Source organism: Bombina bombina, chromosome 5 (assembly GCF_027579735.1).
Source record: "Bombina bombina isolate aBomBom1 chromosome 5, aBomBom1.pri, whole genome shotgun sequence".
NCBI classification, from domain to species: Eukaryota; Metazoa; Chordata; class Amphibia; order Anura; family Bombinatoridae; genus Bombina; species Bombina bombina.
The window spans coordinates 436,152,375-436,172,150 of record NC_069503.1 but is presented as its reverse complement, the minus strand read 5'-3'; the positions used below and the strand labels follow the sequence as shown (position 1 = coordinate 436,172,150).

At 40.7% G+C, this 19,776-nt stretch overlaps 1 protein-coding gene across 4 annotated transcripts in view; it reads left to right on the top strand.

The window, feature by feature from the left end:
• The window catches only part of DNAJC13 (DnaJ heat shock protein family (Hsp40) member C13), a 709,325-nt gene that overhangs the window by 685,045 nt on the left and 4,504 nt on the right, over positions 1 to 19,776 (top strand). For 3 of the 4 annotated variants that reach the window (XM_053714290.1, XM_053714292.1, XM_053714291.1), the window contains one exon: positions 11,719 to 11,818. In XM_053714290.1, coding sequence (XP_053570265.1) covers positions 11,719 to 11,818 — 100 coding nt within the window. Of the gene's footprint in view, positions 1 to 11,718; positions 11,819 to 16,205; positions 16,315 to 19,776 lie in introns of all 4 variants that reach the window. The other variant, XR_008402530.1, reaches the window with a different exon arrangement.

The following is a 19,776-nucleotide window of genomic DNA, read 5'->3' as shown; positions in this document are numbered from 1 at the left end:
GTGTTCCCTCTTTCAAGATGGAGACAATACAGTCAATCCTTCCTCTGGTTCAGGAAGGACAGTTTATGAACACCACAGACCTGAAGGATGCATACCTTCACGTTCCTATACACAGGGAACATTTTCAGTTCCTGAGGTTTGCCTTTCTGGAATAGCATTTCCAGTTCATAGCTCTTCCGTTCGGCCTAGCTACTGCTCCAAGGATATGTACGAAGGTTCTGGGGGCTCTTTTAGCCGTCGCCAGAACACAATGTATTGCAGTAGCGCCTTACCTGGACGATATCTTGGTACAGGCTCCATCTTTTCGTCTAGCGGAAGAACATTCGGAGTCCCTTCTCAATCTTCTTCGATCACATGGATGGAAGATAAACTTGGAAAAGAGTTCTCTTACTCCAAGTACAAGGACGTGGTTTGCGGATCTGGTGGGGATGTCCTTATCTCCTCAGTAGAGGTTACTTTGTCACAGAGATCTGCCGATACAGGGTCCCTTCGTTCATCAAAATCTAGATCCTCTGAGGCTCACTGCGTGGAGATTGAATGCTTAGTCTTAGCCAAGAGAGGGTTATCGACACTCTGGTTCAAGCTCGTAAGCCAGTTAATCGTCGTATCAACCATAAAGTGTGGAGGACTTACTTGTACTGGTGTGAAGAGCGTGGCTTTTCCTGGCAAAAGTTTAAGGTTGGCAGAATTTTATCTTTTCTCTTGTTAGGTGTATCCAGTCCACGGATCATCCATTACTTGTGGGATATTCTCCTTCCCAACAGGAAGTTGCAAGAGGATCACCCACAGCAGAGCTGCTATATAGCTCCTCCCCTAACTGCCATATCCAGTCATTCTCTTGCAAGCTCTCAACATAGCTGGAGGTAGTTAGAGGAAAGTGGTAAAATATAGTTAGTTTTTTCTTCAATCAAAAGTTTATTGTTTTTAAATGGTACCGGAGTGTACTGTTTTATCTCAGGCAGCATTTAGAAGAAGAATCTGCCTGCGTTTTTTTCTATGATCTTAGCAGAAGTAACTAAGATCCACTGCCGTTCTCACATATGTCTGAGGAGTGAGGTAACTTCAGAGGGAGAATGGCGTGCAGGTTATCCTGCAATAAGGTATGTGCAGTAAAGTTTTTCTAGGGATGGAATTTGCTAGAAAATGCTGCTGATGCCAGATTAATGTAAGTTAAAGCCTAAATACAGTGATTTAATAGCGACTAGTATCAGGCTTGCTATCAGAGGTATATACTCTGATTAATGTGCAATATAAAACGTTTCCTGGCATGTTTAATCGTTTTTATATATGCTTTGGTGATAAAACTTATTGGGGCCTAGTTTTTTCCACATGGCTGGCTTTATTTTTGCCTAGAAACAGTTTCCTGAGGCTTTCCACTGTTATAGTATAAAAGTTACAGTTGGTGCAGTTAAAATTACAAACTGTGACATTCAGCTTCCCTCAGCAGTCCCCTGCATGCTATAGGACATCTCTGAAGGGCTCAAAAGGCTTCAAAAGTAGGAGCTGTGGCAGTTGTTATGACTGTTTAAAAAACATATTTTTCGTTTTGTTAATCTGTTTTTTGTATTAAGGGGTTAATCATCCATTTGCAAGTGGGTGCAATGCTCTAACTTGTTACATACACTGTAAAAATTTCGTTAGTTTAACTGCCTTTTTTCACTGTTATTTCAAATTTTGGCAAAATTTGTTTCTCTTAAAGGTACAGTAACATTTTTTTATATTGCTTGTTAACTTGATTTAAAGTGTTTTCCAAGCTTGCTAGTCTCATTGCTAGTCTGTATAAACATGTCTGACATAGAGGAAACTCCTTGTTCATTATGTTTAAAAGCCATGGTGGAACCCCATCGGAGAATTTGTACTAAATGTATTGATTTCACTTTAAACAATAAAGATCAGCTGTTATCTTTAAAAGAATTATCACCAGAGGATTCTGACGAGGGGGAAGTTATGCCGACTAACTCTCCCCACGTGTCGGACCCTTTGACTCCCGCTCAAGGGACTCACGCTAAAATGGCGCCAAGTACATCAAAGACGCCCATAGCGATTACTTTGCAGGACATGGCGGCAATCATGGATAATACCCTGTCAGCGGTATTAGCCAGACTGTCTGAATTCAGAGGAAAGCGCGATAGCTCTGGGGTTAGACGTAATACAGAGCGCGCAGATGTTTTAAGGCCCATGTCTGATACTGCGTCACAATATGCAGAAGCTGAGGAAGAGCTTCAGTCTGTGGGTGACGTCTCTGACTCTGGGAAACCTGATTCAGATATGTCTACTTTTAAAGTTAAGCTTGAGAACCTCCGGGTGTTACTTGGAGAGGTTTTAGCTGCTCTGAATGACTGTGACACAATTGCAGTGCCAGAGAAATTGTGTAGACTGGATAAATACTACGCGGTGCCGGTGTGTACTGACGTTTTTCCAATACCTAAAAAGTTTACAGAAATTATTACTAAGGAGTGGGACAGACCCGGTGTGGCGTTTTCCCCCCCTCCTATTTTTAGAAAAATGTTTCCAATAGACGCCACCACACGGGACTTATGGCAGACGGTCCCTAAGGTGGAGGGAGCAGTTTCTACTTTAGCAAAGCGTACCACTATCCCTTTCGAGGACAGTTGTGCTTTTTCAGATCCAATGGATAAAAAATTAGAAGGTTACCTTAAGAAAATGTTTATTCAACAAGGTTTTATCCTGCAGCCCCTTGCATGCATTGCGCCTGTCACTGCTGCTGCGGCGTTCTGGTTTGAGTTTCTGGAAGAGGCCTTTCAGACAGCTACTCCATTGACTGAAATACTTGACAAGCTTAGAACACTTAAGCTAGCTAATTCTTTTGTTTCTGATGCCATTGTTCATTTGACTAAACTAACGGCTAGGAATTCTGGATTCGCCATCCAGGCGCGTAGGGCGCTATGGCTTAAATCTTGGTCAGCTGACGTGACTTCAAAGTCTAAATTACTTAACATTCCCTTCAAGGGGCAGACCCTATTCGGGCCTGGTTTGAAGGAAATTATTGCTGACATTACTGGAGATAAGGGTCATACCCTTCCTCAGGACAGGGCCAAATCAAGGGCCAAACAGTCTAATTTTCGTGCCTTTCGAAACTTCAAGGCAGGTGCAGCATCAACTTCCTCTGCTACAAAACAAGAGGGAACTTTTGCGCAATCCAAGCCGGCCTGGAAATCTAACCAGGCCTGGAGCAAAGGCAAGCAGGCCAGAAAGCCTGCTGCTGCCTCTAAGACAGCATGAAGGAACGGCCCCCTATCCGGCAACGGATCTAGTAGGGGGCAGACTTTCTCTCTTCGCCCAGGCGTGGGCAAGAGATGTTCAGGATCGTGGGCGTTGGAGATCATATCTCAGGGATATCTTCTGGACTTCAAAGCTTCCCCCCCACAAGGGAGATTTCACCTTTCGAGATTATCTGTAAACCAGATAAAGAAAGAGGCATTCTTACGCTGAGTGCAAGACCTCCTAATAATGGGAGTGATCCATCCAGTTCCACAGATGGAACAAGGACAGGGATTTTATTCAAATCTGTTTGTGGTTCCCAAAAAAGAGGGGACCTTCAGACCAATGTTGGATCTAAAGATCTTAAACAAATTCCTCAGAGTTCCATCGTTCAAAATGGAAACTATTCGGACAATCCTACCCATGATCCAGGAGGGTCAGTACATGACCATAGTGGATTTGAAGGATGCTTACCTTCACATACCGATTTACAAAGATCATCATCGGTTCCTAAGGTTTGCCTTTCTAGACAGGCATTACCAGTTTGTGGCTCTTCTCTTCGGGTTAGCTACAGCCCCAAGAATTTTTACAAAGGTTCTAGGGTCTCTTCTGGCGGTCCTAAGACCACGGGGCATAGCAGTGGCCCCTTATCTAGACGGCATCCTGATACAGGCGTCAAACTTCCAAATTGCCAAATCTCATATGGACATAGTGTTGGCATTTCTGAGGTCGCATGGGTGGAAAGTGAACGAGGGAAAGAGTTCTCTATCACCCCTCACAAGGGTTTCCTTCCTAGGAACTCTGATAGATTCTGTAGAAATGAAAATTATCAAAGCTTCTAAATTCCTGCCGTGTTCTTCACTACATTCCGCGCCCTTCGGTGGCTCAGTGCATGGAAGTGATCGACTTAATGGTAGCGGCGATGGACATAGTGCCATTTGCGCGCCTACATCTCAGACCGCTGCAATTATGCATGCTCAGTCAGTGGAATGGGGATTACACAGATTTGTCCCCTCTGCTAAATCTGGATCAAGAGACCAGAGATTCTCTTCTCTGGTGGCTATCTCGGGTCCATCTGTCCAAAGGTATGACCTTTCGCAGGCCAGATTGGACAATTGTAACAACAGATGCCAGCTTTCTAGGTTGGGGTGCAGTCTGGAATTCCCTGAAGGCTCAGGGATCGTGGACTCAGGAGGAGAAACTCCTCCCAATAAATATTCTGGAGTTAAGAGCAATATTCAATGCTCTTCTAGCTTGGCCTCAGTTAGCAACCCTGAGGTTCATCAGATTTCAGTCGGACAACATCACGACTGTGGCTTACATCAACCATCAAGGGGGGACCAGGAGCTCCCTAGCGATGTTAGAAGTCTCCAAGATAATTCGCTGGGCAGAGACTCACTCTTGCCATCTATCAGCGATCCATATCCCAGGTGTAGAGAACTGGGAGGCGGATTTTCTAAGTCGTCAGACTTTTCATCCGGGGGAGTGGGAACTCCATCCGGAGGTGTTTGCTCAATTGGTTCATCGTTGGGGCACACCAGAATTGGATCTCATGGCGTCTAGCCAGAACGGCAAGCTTCCTTGTTACGGATCCAGATCCAGGGACCCAGAAGCGACGCTGATAGATGCTCTAGCAGCACCGTGGTTCTTCAACCTGGCTTATGTGTTTCCACCGTTTCCTCTGCTCCCTCGACTGATTGCCAAAATCAAACAGGAGAGAGCATCGGTGATCTTGATCGCGCCTGCGTGGCCACGCAGGACCTGGTATGCAGACCTGGTGGACATGTCATCCTTTCCACCTTGGCCTCTGCCTCTGAGACAAGACCTTCTACTACAAGGTCCTTTCAATCATCTAAATCTAATTTCTCTGAGACTGACTGCCTGGAGATTGAACGCTTGATTTTATCAAGGCGTGGCTTCTCAGAGTCAGTCATTGATACCTTAATACAGGCACGAAAGCCTGTAACCAGGAAAATCTACCATAAGATATGGCGCAAATATCTTCATTAGTGTGAATCCAAGAATTACTCATGGAGTAAGGTTAGGATTCCTAGGATATTGTCCTTTCTCCAAGAGGGTTTGGATAAAGGATTATCAGCTAGTTCTTTAAAGGGACAGATTTCTGCTCTGTCTATCCTTTTGCACAAGCGTCTGGCAGAGGTTCCAGACGTCCAGGCATTTTGTCAGGCTTTGGTTATAATTAAGCTTGTGTTTAAACCTGTTGCTCCTCCATGGAGCTTAAACTTGGTTCTTAAGGTTCTTCAAGGAGTTCCGTTTGAACCCCTTCATTCCATTGATATCAAACTTTTATCTTGGAAAGTTCTGTTTTTTGATGGCTATTTCCTTGGCTCGTAGAGTCTCTGTGTTATCAGCTTTACAATGTGATTCTCCTTATCTGATTTTCCATACAGATAAAGTAGTTCTGCGTACAAAACCTGGGTTTTTACCTAAGGTAGTTTCCAACAAGAATATCAATCAAGAGATTGTTGTTCCATCATTGTGTCCTAATACTTCTTCAAAGAAGGAACGTCTTTTACATAATTTGGACATAGTCCGTGCTTTAAAGTTTTACTTACAAGCGACTAAAGATTTTCGTCAAACATCTTCCCTGTTTGTTGTTTACTCTGGACAGAGGAGAGGTCAAAAGGCTTCGGCAACCTCTCTTTCTTTTTTTCTTCGGAGCGTAATACGCTTAGCCTATTAGACTGTTGGACAGCAGCCCCCTGAAAGGATTACAGCTCATTCTACTAGAGATGTGGCTTCCACCTGGGCCTTTAAAAATGAGGCTTCTGTTGAACAGATTTGCAAAGCGGCGACTTGGTCTTCGCTTCATACCTTTTCAAAATTTTACAAATTTGATACTTTTGCTTCTTCGGAGGCTATTTTTGGGAGAAAGGTTCTACAGGCAATGGTCCCTTCCGTTTAAGTACCTGCCTTTTCCCTCCCTTCATCCGTGTACTTTAGCTTTGGTATTGGTATCCCACAAGTAATGGATGATCCGTGGACTGGATACACCTAACAAGAGAAAACATAATTTATGCTTACCTGATGAATTTATTTCTCTTGTGGTGTATCCAGTCCACGGCCCGCCCTGTCCTTTTAAGGCAAGTCTAAATTTTAAACTACAGTCACCACTGCACCCTATGGTTTCTCCTTTCTCGGCTAGTTTCGGTCGAATGACTGGATATGGCAGTTAGGGGAGGAGCTATATAGCAGCTCTGCTGAGGGTGATCCTCTTGCAACTTCCTGTTGGGAAGGAGAATATCCCACAAGTAATGGATGATCCGTGGACTGGATACACCACAAGAGAAATAAATTTATCAGGTAAGCATAAATTATGTTTTCTCCAGGATGGACTGGAGAAGGGTCTATCTGCTAGTTTCCTGAAGGGACAGATATTGTACCTGTCGGTGTTACTGCACAAGAGATTGACTGAGTTTCCGGATATGCAGTCCTTTGTTTAGGCTCTGACTAGGATCAGACCAGTGTTTAGGTCTGGGGCTCCGCCTTGAAGCCTCAATCTTGTTCTTAGTGTTTTGCAGCAGGCTCTGTTTGAGCCTATGCATACTGTTGACATTAAATTGTTATCTTGGAAGGATCTTTTTTTAGTTGGCTATTGGCTCTGCGCGCAGAGTTTCTGAAATTTCTGCTTTGCAATGTGACCCCGCTTATCTTGTTTTCCGTGCCGATAAGGCGGTTTTACGTACTAATTTAGGGTCCCTCCCTAGGGTGGTGTCGGATTGTAACATTAATCAAGAGCTTGTTGTTCCTTCCTATGTCCCAATCCTTCTTCAGCGAAGGAACGCTTGCTTCACAATCTGGATGTGGTTCGTGCCTTGAATACACACTTTTTCTAAATTTTACAAGTTTGATGTGTTTGCTTCGGCTAAAGCAGCTTTCGGGAGAAAGGTTTTGCAGGCTGTGGTGCCCTCAGAAATGGGTCATTCTCTTTTTGTTCCCTCCCGTTATTTATCTGGAGCTTGGGTATAGTTTTCCCAACAGTAAGGTATGAAATTGTGGACTCTCCCTGCCTTATGGAAGAAAAACATAATTTATGCTTACCAGATAAATTCCTTTCCTTCCTGGCAGGGAGAGTCCACGACTTTGCCCGTAATTTATTTTTTGTATTATTTCTTTTGGCACCTTTATACCCTGATGTTTCTCCTACTTTTCCTCTGCAGAATGACTGGGGGATAAGGGAAGTGGGAAGGATATTTAAGCCTTTGGCTGGGATGTCTTTGCCTCCTTCTTGTGGCCAGGTGTTGTTTTTCCCAACAGTAAGGAATGAAGTTGTGGACGCTCCCTGCCAGGAAGGAAAGGATTTATCTGGTAAACATAAATTATGTTTTCTTTCCTAAGATATGGAGAGTCCAGGACGTAATTGCAATTACTAGTGGGATATTCACTCCTGGCCAGCAGGAGGAGGCAAAGAGTAGTGTCACTTCCCTTACCCATAACCCCCAGTCATTCTCTTTGCCTCTGTCAATGGAGGAGGTGAAGTTAGGTGTCTGAAGATATTTTTCTTTTTTTATTTTACTTTTCCCTGCAAGCAAGGATTTGGGTGTAGCTGTGTCCACGTCCAATATATATTGCTGCCCTTGGTATAGAAAGCCAGAGTTGGTTGGTTCTAGGTACTGGAGACTTGCAATTCAGAGGATATTGCTGCAATAATTAATTGGGACACAGTTATCCTTTATTGGGTATTTATCTTGGCAGGGTGTAGGCACTCATTATGTGACAGAGACTTAGGGGTTAATCTCCCTACTTGTGTGGGAAAGATTTTCCATAGCATATTAATTTTTTTTAAATGTGGCTCATTGGTTATTGAGGCTCTGATTGGGGCTTATAGTGAGGGCTGTATTAACAGCTTATTTTATGGTTTACAAGCTCAGCAGAGCGATACTTGCGAGGACTGTTGAGTTTGTTTTTGTTTTTTTTAACATTTATTAAGACACTGATACACTTACTGGCATTTTTTTCAAATCGGCTGTATTGAGAAACGCGCACTTTTCTTGTGTTGCGCAGTTTCGTTTTGCACAATCACGTGACTTGCGCTTCCGTTCACAGTCTATGAGCGGAGCGGCGGTGTGTGTCTCAGCCTCTCTAGAGATCTTAAGGAAGACTTTTGCTGCGATCTGCAGGATTTCTCCTTGATGCAAAATTGTATTTACTCAGAAGGGTCAGATAGGGCACCTCAGACTGTCTGAGGTGTAGAGGTCCTCATTTATAGTTTTTTTTTTATCTGAAGTACAATTCGTTCCGAGGGAATTTAATTTTTAAAGTGACAGTCTTATTTTAAATATAATTGTCATTCCAATAATTTTAGGAAATTATGTCTACTATGGATATGGAACAGGAGTCTAGATAATTGGTTGTGTTTAGAGGCCCAAATTGTTTTACCTTTGCAATTTTGTTCCTCATGTTTAGAAAAGACATTGAAATGTAAAGATACATTTCTTTTTTCTGAGCCTAATGTTTCTCAGGATGATGCTGTTCAGGCAATGCCACAGCTTTCTCCTCAAATGTCTTAAGCCTCAATGGCGTCACATACAGTGTCCTGCAGTCCCTCCCAGCCTCCTGGAGGCGTATATTTGCCTGTAGATTTTGCGGCACAGATTTCTTCTGCGGTTTCTGTGGCATTATCTGCTTTTCCCATGTTAGGGAAGCGCAAGAGGAAATCTAAACATTTTTCTGATAGTAAGGTATCTGTCGCCTCTGCTGCTGCGAAGGACCTCCATCCTAAGTCTGATGAGGAGGATACCTCAGTAGCTTCTGAGGGTGAAATCTCAGATTCAGACAATATAATTCCTTTGACTGACTCTGAAGAGGTAAACTTCTGTGTACTGCTAAAGTAGGTACTGGCTACTTTGGATGACTCCGATTCTACTATTGCTGTCAACCCTAAGAAATCAAGTAAACTTAACAAATACTATGATGTTCGTTCCCCTGTGGAAGTGTTTCCTGTTCCAGACCGTGTGTCTGAGATCATTGCTCAGGAGTGGGATAAGCCTGGGATATCTTTCTCCCCGTCTCCCGTTTTTAAAAAAAATCTGTTGCTGACTCCATTCAAGACTCATGGCGCACAGTGCCTAAGGTAGAAGGGGCTATTTCTACTCTGGCTAAGAGAACCATGATTCCTATTGAGGATAGCTAGTCCTTTCAGGATCCCATGGACAAAAAGCTGGAGGCTTATTTAAAGAAAATGTATTTTCATCAGGGTTTACAATGGCAACCTGCAGTCTGTATTGCCATCTTATTGGTGCAATACTTTGTCAGAGTTGATTTTAGAGGAAACTCTGTGGGAGGAGTTCTAAGATAGGATTAAGGCCCTCAATCTAGCAAATTCCTTTATTTCTGACGTGAACATGCAAGTCATTTGACTGTGAGCCAAGATGTCTGGCTTCACTGTTCTAGCCCACATGGCTTTGTGGCTGAAATCTTAGTCAGCTGATGTTACCTCCAAGTCCAAGCTTCTGTCGCTACCTTACAAGGGTAAGACCCAGTTTGGTCCTGGTCTGGCAGAGATCATTTCTGAAATTACCGGTGGAAAAGGGTCTTTTCTACCATAAGACAAGAAAAATAGACCTAAGGGCCGTCAAAATTCTTATTTTCAGATATTTCAAGACATACGGCTTAATCTACCTCAAAGGCCCGGAAATAGCCTGTTACACATTTTTCCTCCAAAAAAATCCTAAAATCTCAATCTAAACTGGTCATCTTTATCCTGGCAGCTACGAAACTATGTATAGCAAGAGCCTGGAAGCAGTCTGCACCCCCTGAGCTTTCAGCGATTCATGAGACAATACACTACTTTGCTAAGATGAACATAGTTTTTATCTTACAATGGGTAAGGAGGACTTGTTCTGGGACATTTGGGAACCCTGGTTCCACTATAGAGAAACATTGAATAAGTCTGATAAGATCTAAATTCTTTTCTGCCCCTCCCCTAGGAGAGGAATTTTACACCCCTAACGCTGCCCCTCCTACATTCCCTGTCTCCTTTTTCCTCTCTCCTTTTCCCGCTCTTCCCCCCCCCCCCCCCCAACCACTCACCACGCCTGGAACTGCTCCCTTGAGAGTTTTCCTCATGGAAACCGGAATTAAAAAACTACAGAGTTGAGTATAGTCCACTCAAAATGCTTGCCTTTAAATGTTATAATTAATTTCTTGAAATTATGAGAGAGCTTACCTGTTTCATCTAATGAGGTTATTCTGTTGTAATGTTTAAATAGACAGCTACCCATGGATAGGTTGTAGAGAATTCATTTAGGTGCAACCTACAGTTATTCATTGTTTATTATGAAGCATAACATGTGGTCTTAGGCAAATGTTAGTACTAACTCTGGAGGACCTCCGAATGCAATCTTGATTGTATTGGACGCTGCCTAGTTATTGAAGCGGAATCAGTTATTTACACATACGCGTCCTAGTCCATCTATGTTCATATGTTGTCATTATAGTAGTTGTACTACTAGCTATGTAAACTTTATTTCTTCTACAAGATACGACGAGTCCACAGATTTCATCCTTGTGGGATATTATCCTCCTGCTAACAGGAAGTGGCAAAGAGCACCACAGCAGAGCTGTATATATAGCTCCTCCCTTCCCCTCCACCTCCAGTCATTCTCTTTGCCTGTGTTATACTAGGTAGAGGTAAAGTGAGGTGTTAGTATTAGTTTCTTCAATCAAGAAGTTTTTTTATTTTAAATGGTACCGGTGAGTACTGTTTCCCTCAGGGGGATTTGGAAGAAGGCCCTGAGGTTGATGATCTTAGCAGCTGTAACTAAGATCCATGTTGGTTACCACAGATCTGAAGGTAATGCAGGAGACATCTTCAGTGTGGAGACCGTTTTCATGCTGTCTGCAGCATTTGAGGAATGTGCATCCTTTTATTCTGAAGAGACTTGGTATGTCAGAAAAACGGCTGAAAGTATATTCCCTTTTAGGGAAGGGGTAAGCAGTAGACCTTTTTTCAAGGGGGGTGTTACTGAACCTGTTTTTTTTTATTATGTTGACATTTTAATTCCTCAATGTATACAGTTGGAGATGGATTACAGACAATATCTTAAAAAGAATAAACTTTTATTGTCCCTACATATTCTTATAGCCCAAATATTAGCTACATTCATTTGTAATCACATAAATTATTCTGGGCCAGATTATAATTGGAGCAGTGTTACAAGTTGAAAGTAAACTGGTTTTTTTTGCTCACTAACCAGATGCGCATAAAAAGCCAAACTTAGAATTTCACGCAATAACGTATTCCCCATAGAAGTCAATGGAGCAAAAACGTGGGAAATAAACAAGCAAATAACCTGACGCACACAAACACCAGCTATAAACCCCTTTTTTGCTTTCATGCAACTATTACCGCTCCACTTGAATTCTGTCCCTCCATTGGCTAATGTTGGTTTTAGTGATTTAAACGATCCCATTGATATAAGTGTCACACGTGTAACTACACACATGATTGAATACATTATTTTACTTTTCCAGGTAAATGAAATTCTAACTCGATCTTCTGTCTGGAGTGCCTTTAAAGATCAGAAACATGACTTGTTCATTTCTGAATCACAAACAGCAGGATACCTCACTGGTAAGTATCTTTGTTAATTAGCAACCCGTATTCTAAAACTGTGTACTGTCACTGTTGATTGTAACTCTTTAAAGCAGGGACCTCTTCTTGTGTTGTTTAGTTTTTTTTAGTCTGCTTTATGTATCTGTATTCCTTATTTTTACCATTAATTATTATTAAAGTATCCACAACTACGCAATGTATCTGTGCTTTACAAGTCAATTATCATCATAATAATAATGATATGAAAGTAAAGGAATGCCCAAAGCCTGTATTCCAAAATCCAAATTTATTCTGAAATCTAAAATGTTTAATTAATATTTAAAATATATATATAAAAAATACTATTTTCCCTGCCTGTGTCTGTTTATTCTAAAATGCAAATAATAGTCTATTTATTTTAAGCAACAGATATTAAGTTTCTGATTACAGTACGGTACAAACTTTTTGAGGGTACTGTGTATACAAAAGTATTACAAATGATATAAAACTACCTTTAGGTAACGTATAAGCTGTATGATGACGTAAATGTCGCCTAAATGACATAAGATTTTGTTTTTTACACTCGGTCTCCTCTCCGAACTGTCCCATTTTGCAAATTTTCAAAATCCGAACTATTATGAAATCCAAACATTTTCCAGTCCCAAGCAGTTTGGTTAAAGGGTTTTCTACCTGTATAGGAATGACAGACTGGTTCAAATAATCATTGTTAGGGGGAAAAGAAACCTGAGCCAAAAAATATAAATATTATTTTGCTGCTCAAGTTCTATGTAATCTATTTCAATTATACATCTTATAATCAATCTGCCTTGATATCAAGTGACACTTGACTTTTTTATTTTATTTATACAGCACAACCTTAGGTAGTGTTTTATGAGAGGAAACAAGACAACTTAAGTGAGCTCTTAATCCTACAGCAGTGCTTGTTGACCTAGATAATGAACATTAATTTGTAAAGGGACATTAAACACTAAATACATTGCATTGCACCTCCCTCTAATCATGGGTGCTGCCATTATTGAACTTAGGTTACCCTGCAGAAATCTGCAAACACATCAGCACTGGAATGTAGTGATATCTAGATATCAGCATGGCGGCACCCATGACTGGAGGGAGGCAGGGAATAACCTCAATACTTTATTTGTAAAATATATTTATTGGTTAATGTCCCTTTAAGACTACTAATAATTAGCTCTAAACAATGTTTCATGTTCCTAAACCATAACTCTATCTTCTCTCTTATGCTGAACAAATAGAAGAGAAGATGGAGTTATGTTTTAGGAACACTTTACTAGTGAAATGTATTTTGGAAGCACCCTTAGTCTGTATGCAGATTTATAAATTCATCCTGCAGTTTATCCCTTATTGGGTGTATGTGTTTATATATTTCTATGATGTAGATCTTGAATCTGAGAAATTCAATTGCACAAATGGATTTATAAAAATCAATTAACAAAAAGTAAGAGAAACTGTTAGATGTATAAAACCTAATATGTTAATAATCTAATCATTTAAACTAAATAAGCTAAGATATAAACTAGCTGTTAATCAGCATTAAAAACCTTTCCTGAAACGCTTTTAAAAATTTGCCTTCCTGGTTGGTTATCGTGGGTTATCTAAGTAGAAGTTTAACCAATCAGATTCTAGTAGTGTAAGCTGAAAAGGTAAAACAAATATCAAATGCATGATAGCAGTGCCTGGAATGTAATAAGAGTTAAGCCAATCAAATGCCTGTAGTGGAAGGTTGAAAAAGCTGTCCTTCTATAATAGCAACATTCGAGATATAAAAGAAAAAGTTTGATACCAGTCTTTGTACGTTAAATATTTGGGGGAATAATTCAGGAGTAATTTAAATTGATAGCATATATAAAGAAGTTTACTTTGTAAGATGACAATGAGTTTCTTTTTTAATTTAAGGAATAAGTATAGTATACATTTTTTTTGCTACTGAAAAATATTATATTTCAATGTGAGCTATTTTTTATTAAAGCAAAAAATATGATTGTATATTTGGTTAATGAATACCTTGAAGCTGTTGTAATAAGGATGGTTCATAAATCTTAAGATTAACCCCTTTACCCAATCCGACATATATATATATATATATATAGTCTTGCGGTACTTTGCTTATTGTACCGCACAGCGTATATATACATCTGAGCTTCACAGCCGAGAGCTGGAGTTCCTGAGATCCAGACATCTGCTCGAATATGGAACTGGAGCACGATCGGTGCTCTGGTCTCGTATGAGGGCAGATGCCAGATCGTTACACACGGTGACACTATGTGTGGTGTGTCACCGCCTGTAACGATCATCTGCTGGAGGGAATCCAAGAGGCAGGTGGGTGATCCAGCAGCGGAGGGAGTGGGAGGACCCTACACTGCAAAAAAAATAAAAGCAGAGGGCCGCTACGCTACAGAAAAATGGTGGGGGTCCCTAACTAATGATCGCGGGAGGGGGACCACTACACTAAAGAAAGACAAAAAAATATATAATATATATAATATATACCCAAAAAAGTGGTTTATAGGTACTGGCAGACAGCTGGCACTAGTTAGAGGGGGGAGGGTTAGAGAACTGTTTGGGAGGGATCAATGAAGTTGGAGGGTAAGGGGGAACCTACACTATTAATAATAACAGAAAAAATGCCTTAAATGTTCACATTGGCAGACTGTCTGCTAGTACCTAAGATTGGGGTGACCAGTGGGAGGTGAGGGAGGGAAGAGAGCTGTTTGGGAGGGATCAGGGGTGGTTGGGTAATCTCTACACTTACGGCTAGATTTATCAAAGGCTAGGTGAACTCTGTATGTGCTTCGCCTGTAACTGCGCCCCAGCTCGCCATTGGAGAAGCGCACGTGCCCCTGAATTCATTAAAAAAAAATAGACGTAACTTTGCGCAGGTGAGCTGGGGCGTAATAATGATAAATTTTGCCTGTCGGAAAAAGCATTTACTCCCTATTTATCACAGTACATCCCTATAAATATTTATGCCTCCATGTTTTTGATTATTAAAAAAGCATTTTTAGGTAACTATTTAGCTTATATTTATATTATATAATGTTTCTGTGCTGTTTTTGCCATATGTTGTTAATTTAAGATCACAAAAATAAATATATCAAAATATATATATATATATATATATATATATATATATATATTTATATAAATATATAAAACTGTTGGTACCCATATGCGCCTGTGTAAGCGCAAATTTCTGGCAATAACAGTCTCTTCTTGGCGCTGAGCCGTTGAAAGAAAGTCTCTAGATTGTAAGTTCCCACGGGAATAGGGCCTTCAATCCCCCCTGTATTTGTCTGTAAAATTGTGTCTTTTATCGTATTGTTATCCTTGTACCCATGGGCAGCGCTGCGGAATCTGTTGGCGCTTTATAAATAAAGAATAATAATAATAGTACTGCATCACAAGATGTAAAAGCATGTATTATAATGGTGTTTCGCCTCAGTCTGTATGGTGAAATATACAACACGCAATTGAAGCCGAAATTTCAGTTCCCTATCGGCGCCAATCAATGATAAATAAGGAACTGGACGTATTTGTAGGTCGAGCTGTTAAATTACGCCTATTACTAATGTATATTGTTGCACTCGGGAGCGCGCCCGTGCGCCTAGGCGAATGCAAGCGGAGTGTGAAGAAGTTTCTTTCAGATTTGCGCAATTATAGGCGCAGAGTGCTTAGATGAATATGACGATCAGTTTGAATGTGCCATTTTGGACGGAATTATAGGAGAATGGCTTTGATAAATCTAGCCCTATAGCTAAAATTAACCTTACAAGCCACCTAAATAACCCATTCGCTGCTGGGAATAATAGAAGTGTGGTGGGCAGCTGCAATTAGTAGCCTTATAATTACCAAAAGGCAAAGCCATATATGTCTGCTATTTCTAAACAAAGGGGATCCCAAAGAAGCTTTTACAACCATTTGTGCCATGATTGCACAAGCAGTATGTATATAATTTCAGTGAGAAACCCAAAGTTTGTGAAAAAGTTAACAATGTTTTTTATTTGATCGCATTTGGTGGTGAAATGGTGGCATGAAATATACTAAAATGGGCCTAGATCAATACCTTGGGTTGTCTGCTTAAAAAATATATAGTTTTGACAAGTAAATTAAAAAAAAAAACCTGTTTAAATGGAGTGATGGCAAAAATGCTAAAAAAAATTCTGAAAGCCCCGGTAGTGAAGAGGTTAACATGCACCTTATCTTGACACATCTTCAGACTCATATTAATGTCTGCTGATATCTTACTCTAGGATTACAGTGTTTTATTTATTTTTGCAATAATACCTTATTTCTCCTCTAAAACTAAAAAGGTCCTGCTGTAAATCCTAATGCTTTGCTATCTTTCCTAACCTTTCCCTTGCTTCTTACATTTCTTTTCTTCCTTCAGGTGTCTCTCCTTCCCTTCTTACTGGTAGCAGCCCCCTTCATCTCAGAAGTGGGCTTTAGACGCTCTCTTCCAAGCTGCTTACTAACTGCTGTGTAGCTCTTTAATACAGGTAGATAACGTTTTGCTAAACAGCTTCTTGCACCCTCTTCTTTAGTGCTCCCTTTCCTCTTAAAACTCCTTTTGCGTTTGTACAAATATTTGTTTCATTAAAACATAGTCCATTCCTTAGTATACAAGTTTTTTCTTTGATTTTCTCTAATAAGTTAGATTGAAAGAGGGCATCATTACTCAGAAAAAAATTGTACTAACAATGCATCTTTTTTATTGTCATAAGTTCATCCAAGTTTAAATCTATTTAAATGTTGAGAATTGTTAAAAAAAAAAAAAAAAAGTTATTGTAAATTTATAATTAATCTTCATAATAAATTCTTCACCTCATAAGGTGTTTTAACCATATGTGTTAAAGGGACATTAAACACTTTGAAATGGTAATAAAAAAAATAATAAATCATATATATAAAAAAAAACTCTGCAATATACTTTCAATATTTATTTTGTCCCCTTTTCCGTTAATTCCATTCTGAAATTGTTAGCTTTTCAGTTCCTGTTAGAAATGGAAGTGCAGAACACTGTTATATTCCAAACAGTCATTGGCTGCACACTCTAGTGACCTATTTATAACTGTCCCTGATTGGCCACAGCAGAGAAGGTAACCTAAGTTACAACATGGCATTGTTTTATAGAGACAAACTTTACACTTATTTTGTCAGTTTAAACAGCTTATTTAGCTAACAAATACATCTACATGTTATTCTCAGACAAATCATTTCTTTGAATGCTTCATTCTATATAGCATTTATTTAGTGTTTAATGTCCCTTTAATACTTAATTTCTTTGTGACTCCCATATAGCCCACCTAGCTCCACATTTTACCACTAGTTTCCAAGTTTCTTTGCTCACAGTACCATTTATTCATCTTATTGCCATTCTTTCTTAAATTATTTCTAGCATTTCTGTACAACCTACCATCTCCTGAGATATTTTTCTCACATTGCTGATTCTTCTTCTTGAATTTCTCATCTCATAGTTACAATTCAGTCCTAACAAAATACTTCTTTCTTTCTAATGACACAGTGAGTCCACGGTTCATCATCAATTACTGTTGGAAATATCACTCCTGGCCAGCAGGAGGAGGCAAAGAGCACCACAGCAAAGCTAAAAAGTATCACTTCCCTTCCCACAACCCCCAGTCATTCTCTTTGCCTGTGGTGCAAGGAGGAGGTGTAATTTCGGTGTCTGATCTACAATCAAGATTTTGTTATTTTGAAGCAGAGTAGGTTTGCTCTGATCTTCCCTGGGTTCTAGCCTTAGCCCACGTCAGTCTCTTCAGTAGGGCAGTGGTGGCTTTTAAGCAATTGGGAACTTTTTTTCCCAAACAGTTTTGCTGCTTTATGCAGATAGCCTGAGTAAGCTTACTCAGTCTTTCTTTTGTCCACAGGTCCATATGAGGGATGGCACCTCTCAAACGAGGTGAGCTGTCCTGCTGCCAGACAGATGAACACTAAGGTAAGTGCCAATTATATTTTTCTTTTTTATTGAGGTAAAATCTGGCCCTTATACAGCCTAAAGGCTGCAGGGACGTTTATTTTGCATTGACTCTTTATATAGAGTTAATCAGGGCAGCTAGCAGGCACTGTATATGAGAGGAGTTTATGGCATTGGTGGCTCAGGTTTCATCTTTTTGATCCGGTGTACACTGCTTGGAGACAGTTTCGGATTTAGTCTACTTTACTGGGGGTTCGTTTTTGCATGGCGATGTATGGCGATGTATATGTTTAAAAACTTTTTTACTTGGCCTTTGCGGCCGCCAGGGTCGGCCCTGACTGAGGGTGAAATTCACAGAGTGGTTCCGTTCTGAGTTGGCAGTGCATTTCGCACACTTTTTTGCTTCCTGGAACTACGGAGTGTGATGCGCATGTAATAGCGGCGGCTCTGCTATACAGGAAGCCTTTTGCTATTTCCCGTAGTGTCAAGTACTTTTGATATAAGGATTCTGTTTAAGGGCGAATCGTCTTCTAACTGTTTGGGCAGCAGGACAGGTAGGCACCTCAGCAAGATAGCGGAGGTGTAGAGGTTGCCTGGGGTTGGTTGCTGCTCCATTTTTTTGGCTAATTTTATTTAAATGAACAGTAACGTTTTTTTGCTAAAATTATTTTAAAAAGAAAATAAAGTCTTTTTATTGTTGTTTTCTTTTTTTTTTCTTTTTTTTTTGTGTGTGTTAAGATGGACCAGGGGGCCTTGCAAGATGTTACTTGTAGCCTATGTTTTGATGCTCAGGTGGAACCCCCAGTACCCTTCTGTTGCTCCTGTATTGAAAGAACATTATGTTATAGGAATAGACTTTTTTGATCCTGAGCCATCATTCGCTAAGGCGGATGCTGTTCAGGTGTCTTCTGTGCCTGATATGCCACAGCTTTCTCCTCAAGCATCCCAATCCTTTTTGTCTCCACATGCAGTGCCCTGCGTTTTCTCTCATGCTCCGACTGGAGTTACTTTGCAAGATATTGCTGCACAGGTATCCTCTGCGGCATCTGAGGCGCTATCGGTTTTTCCCATGCTGCAGGGAAAGCGCAAGAAATCAGTGAGCAAGGTTTCTGATCCTGTGGTGGCTACTCAAGGTGCTTCCTCTCCGAAGTCTGAGGAGGAAGACACTTCAGTAGTGTCTGAGGGTGAAATCTCAAATTCAGACAGTATAATTCCTTCTTCTGACGCTGAAGTGTTATCCTTCAGATTTAAGCTGGAACACCTCCGGCTGTTACTTAAGGAGGTTTTGGCTACGTTGGACGACTCAGATATGACTGTCGTAGTCAATCCTAAGAAGTCTAGTAAACTGAACAAGTACTTTGATGTTCCCTCCGCGGTGGAGGTATTCCCTGTACCAGACCGTGCTACAGAGATTATTGCACGGGAGTGGGAGAGACCTGGAATTCCCTTTTCTCCATCTCCAATTTTCAAGAAAATGTTTCCAATAGCTGACTTTATTAAGGAGTCTTGGCAAACAGTCCCCAAGGTGGAAGGGGCGATCTCCACTTTGGCTAAGAGAACCACTATCCCCATAGAGGATAGCTGTTCCTTTAAGGATCCTATGGATAAGAAGTTGGAGGCATTGCTAAAGAAAATGTATGTTCACCAGGGTCTGCAATGGCAGCCTGCGGTGTGTATTGCTACTGTCACCTGCGTGGCAGCCTACTGGTTTGATGCATTGTCTGATTCTATTCAGACAGATACTCCTCTCTAGGAGATCCAAGATAAGATTAAGGCTCTTAAGTTGGCCAATTCTTTTATCACGGATGCTTCCTTACAAGTCATTAAGTTGGGAGCAAAAATATCTGGTGTTGCTGTACTAGCTCGCAGAGCCTTATGGTTGAAATCCTGGTCTGCAGATGTTTCATCTAAGTCCAAACTTTTGGCGATCCCCTACAAGTGTAAGACCTTGTTTGGGCCGGGCTTGGCTGAAATTATTTCCTATATTACAGGAGGGAAAGGACATTTCAAATCCTCCTGGAAGCCC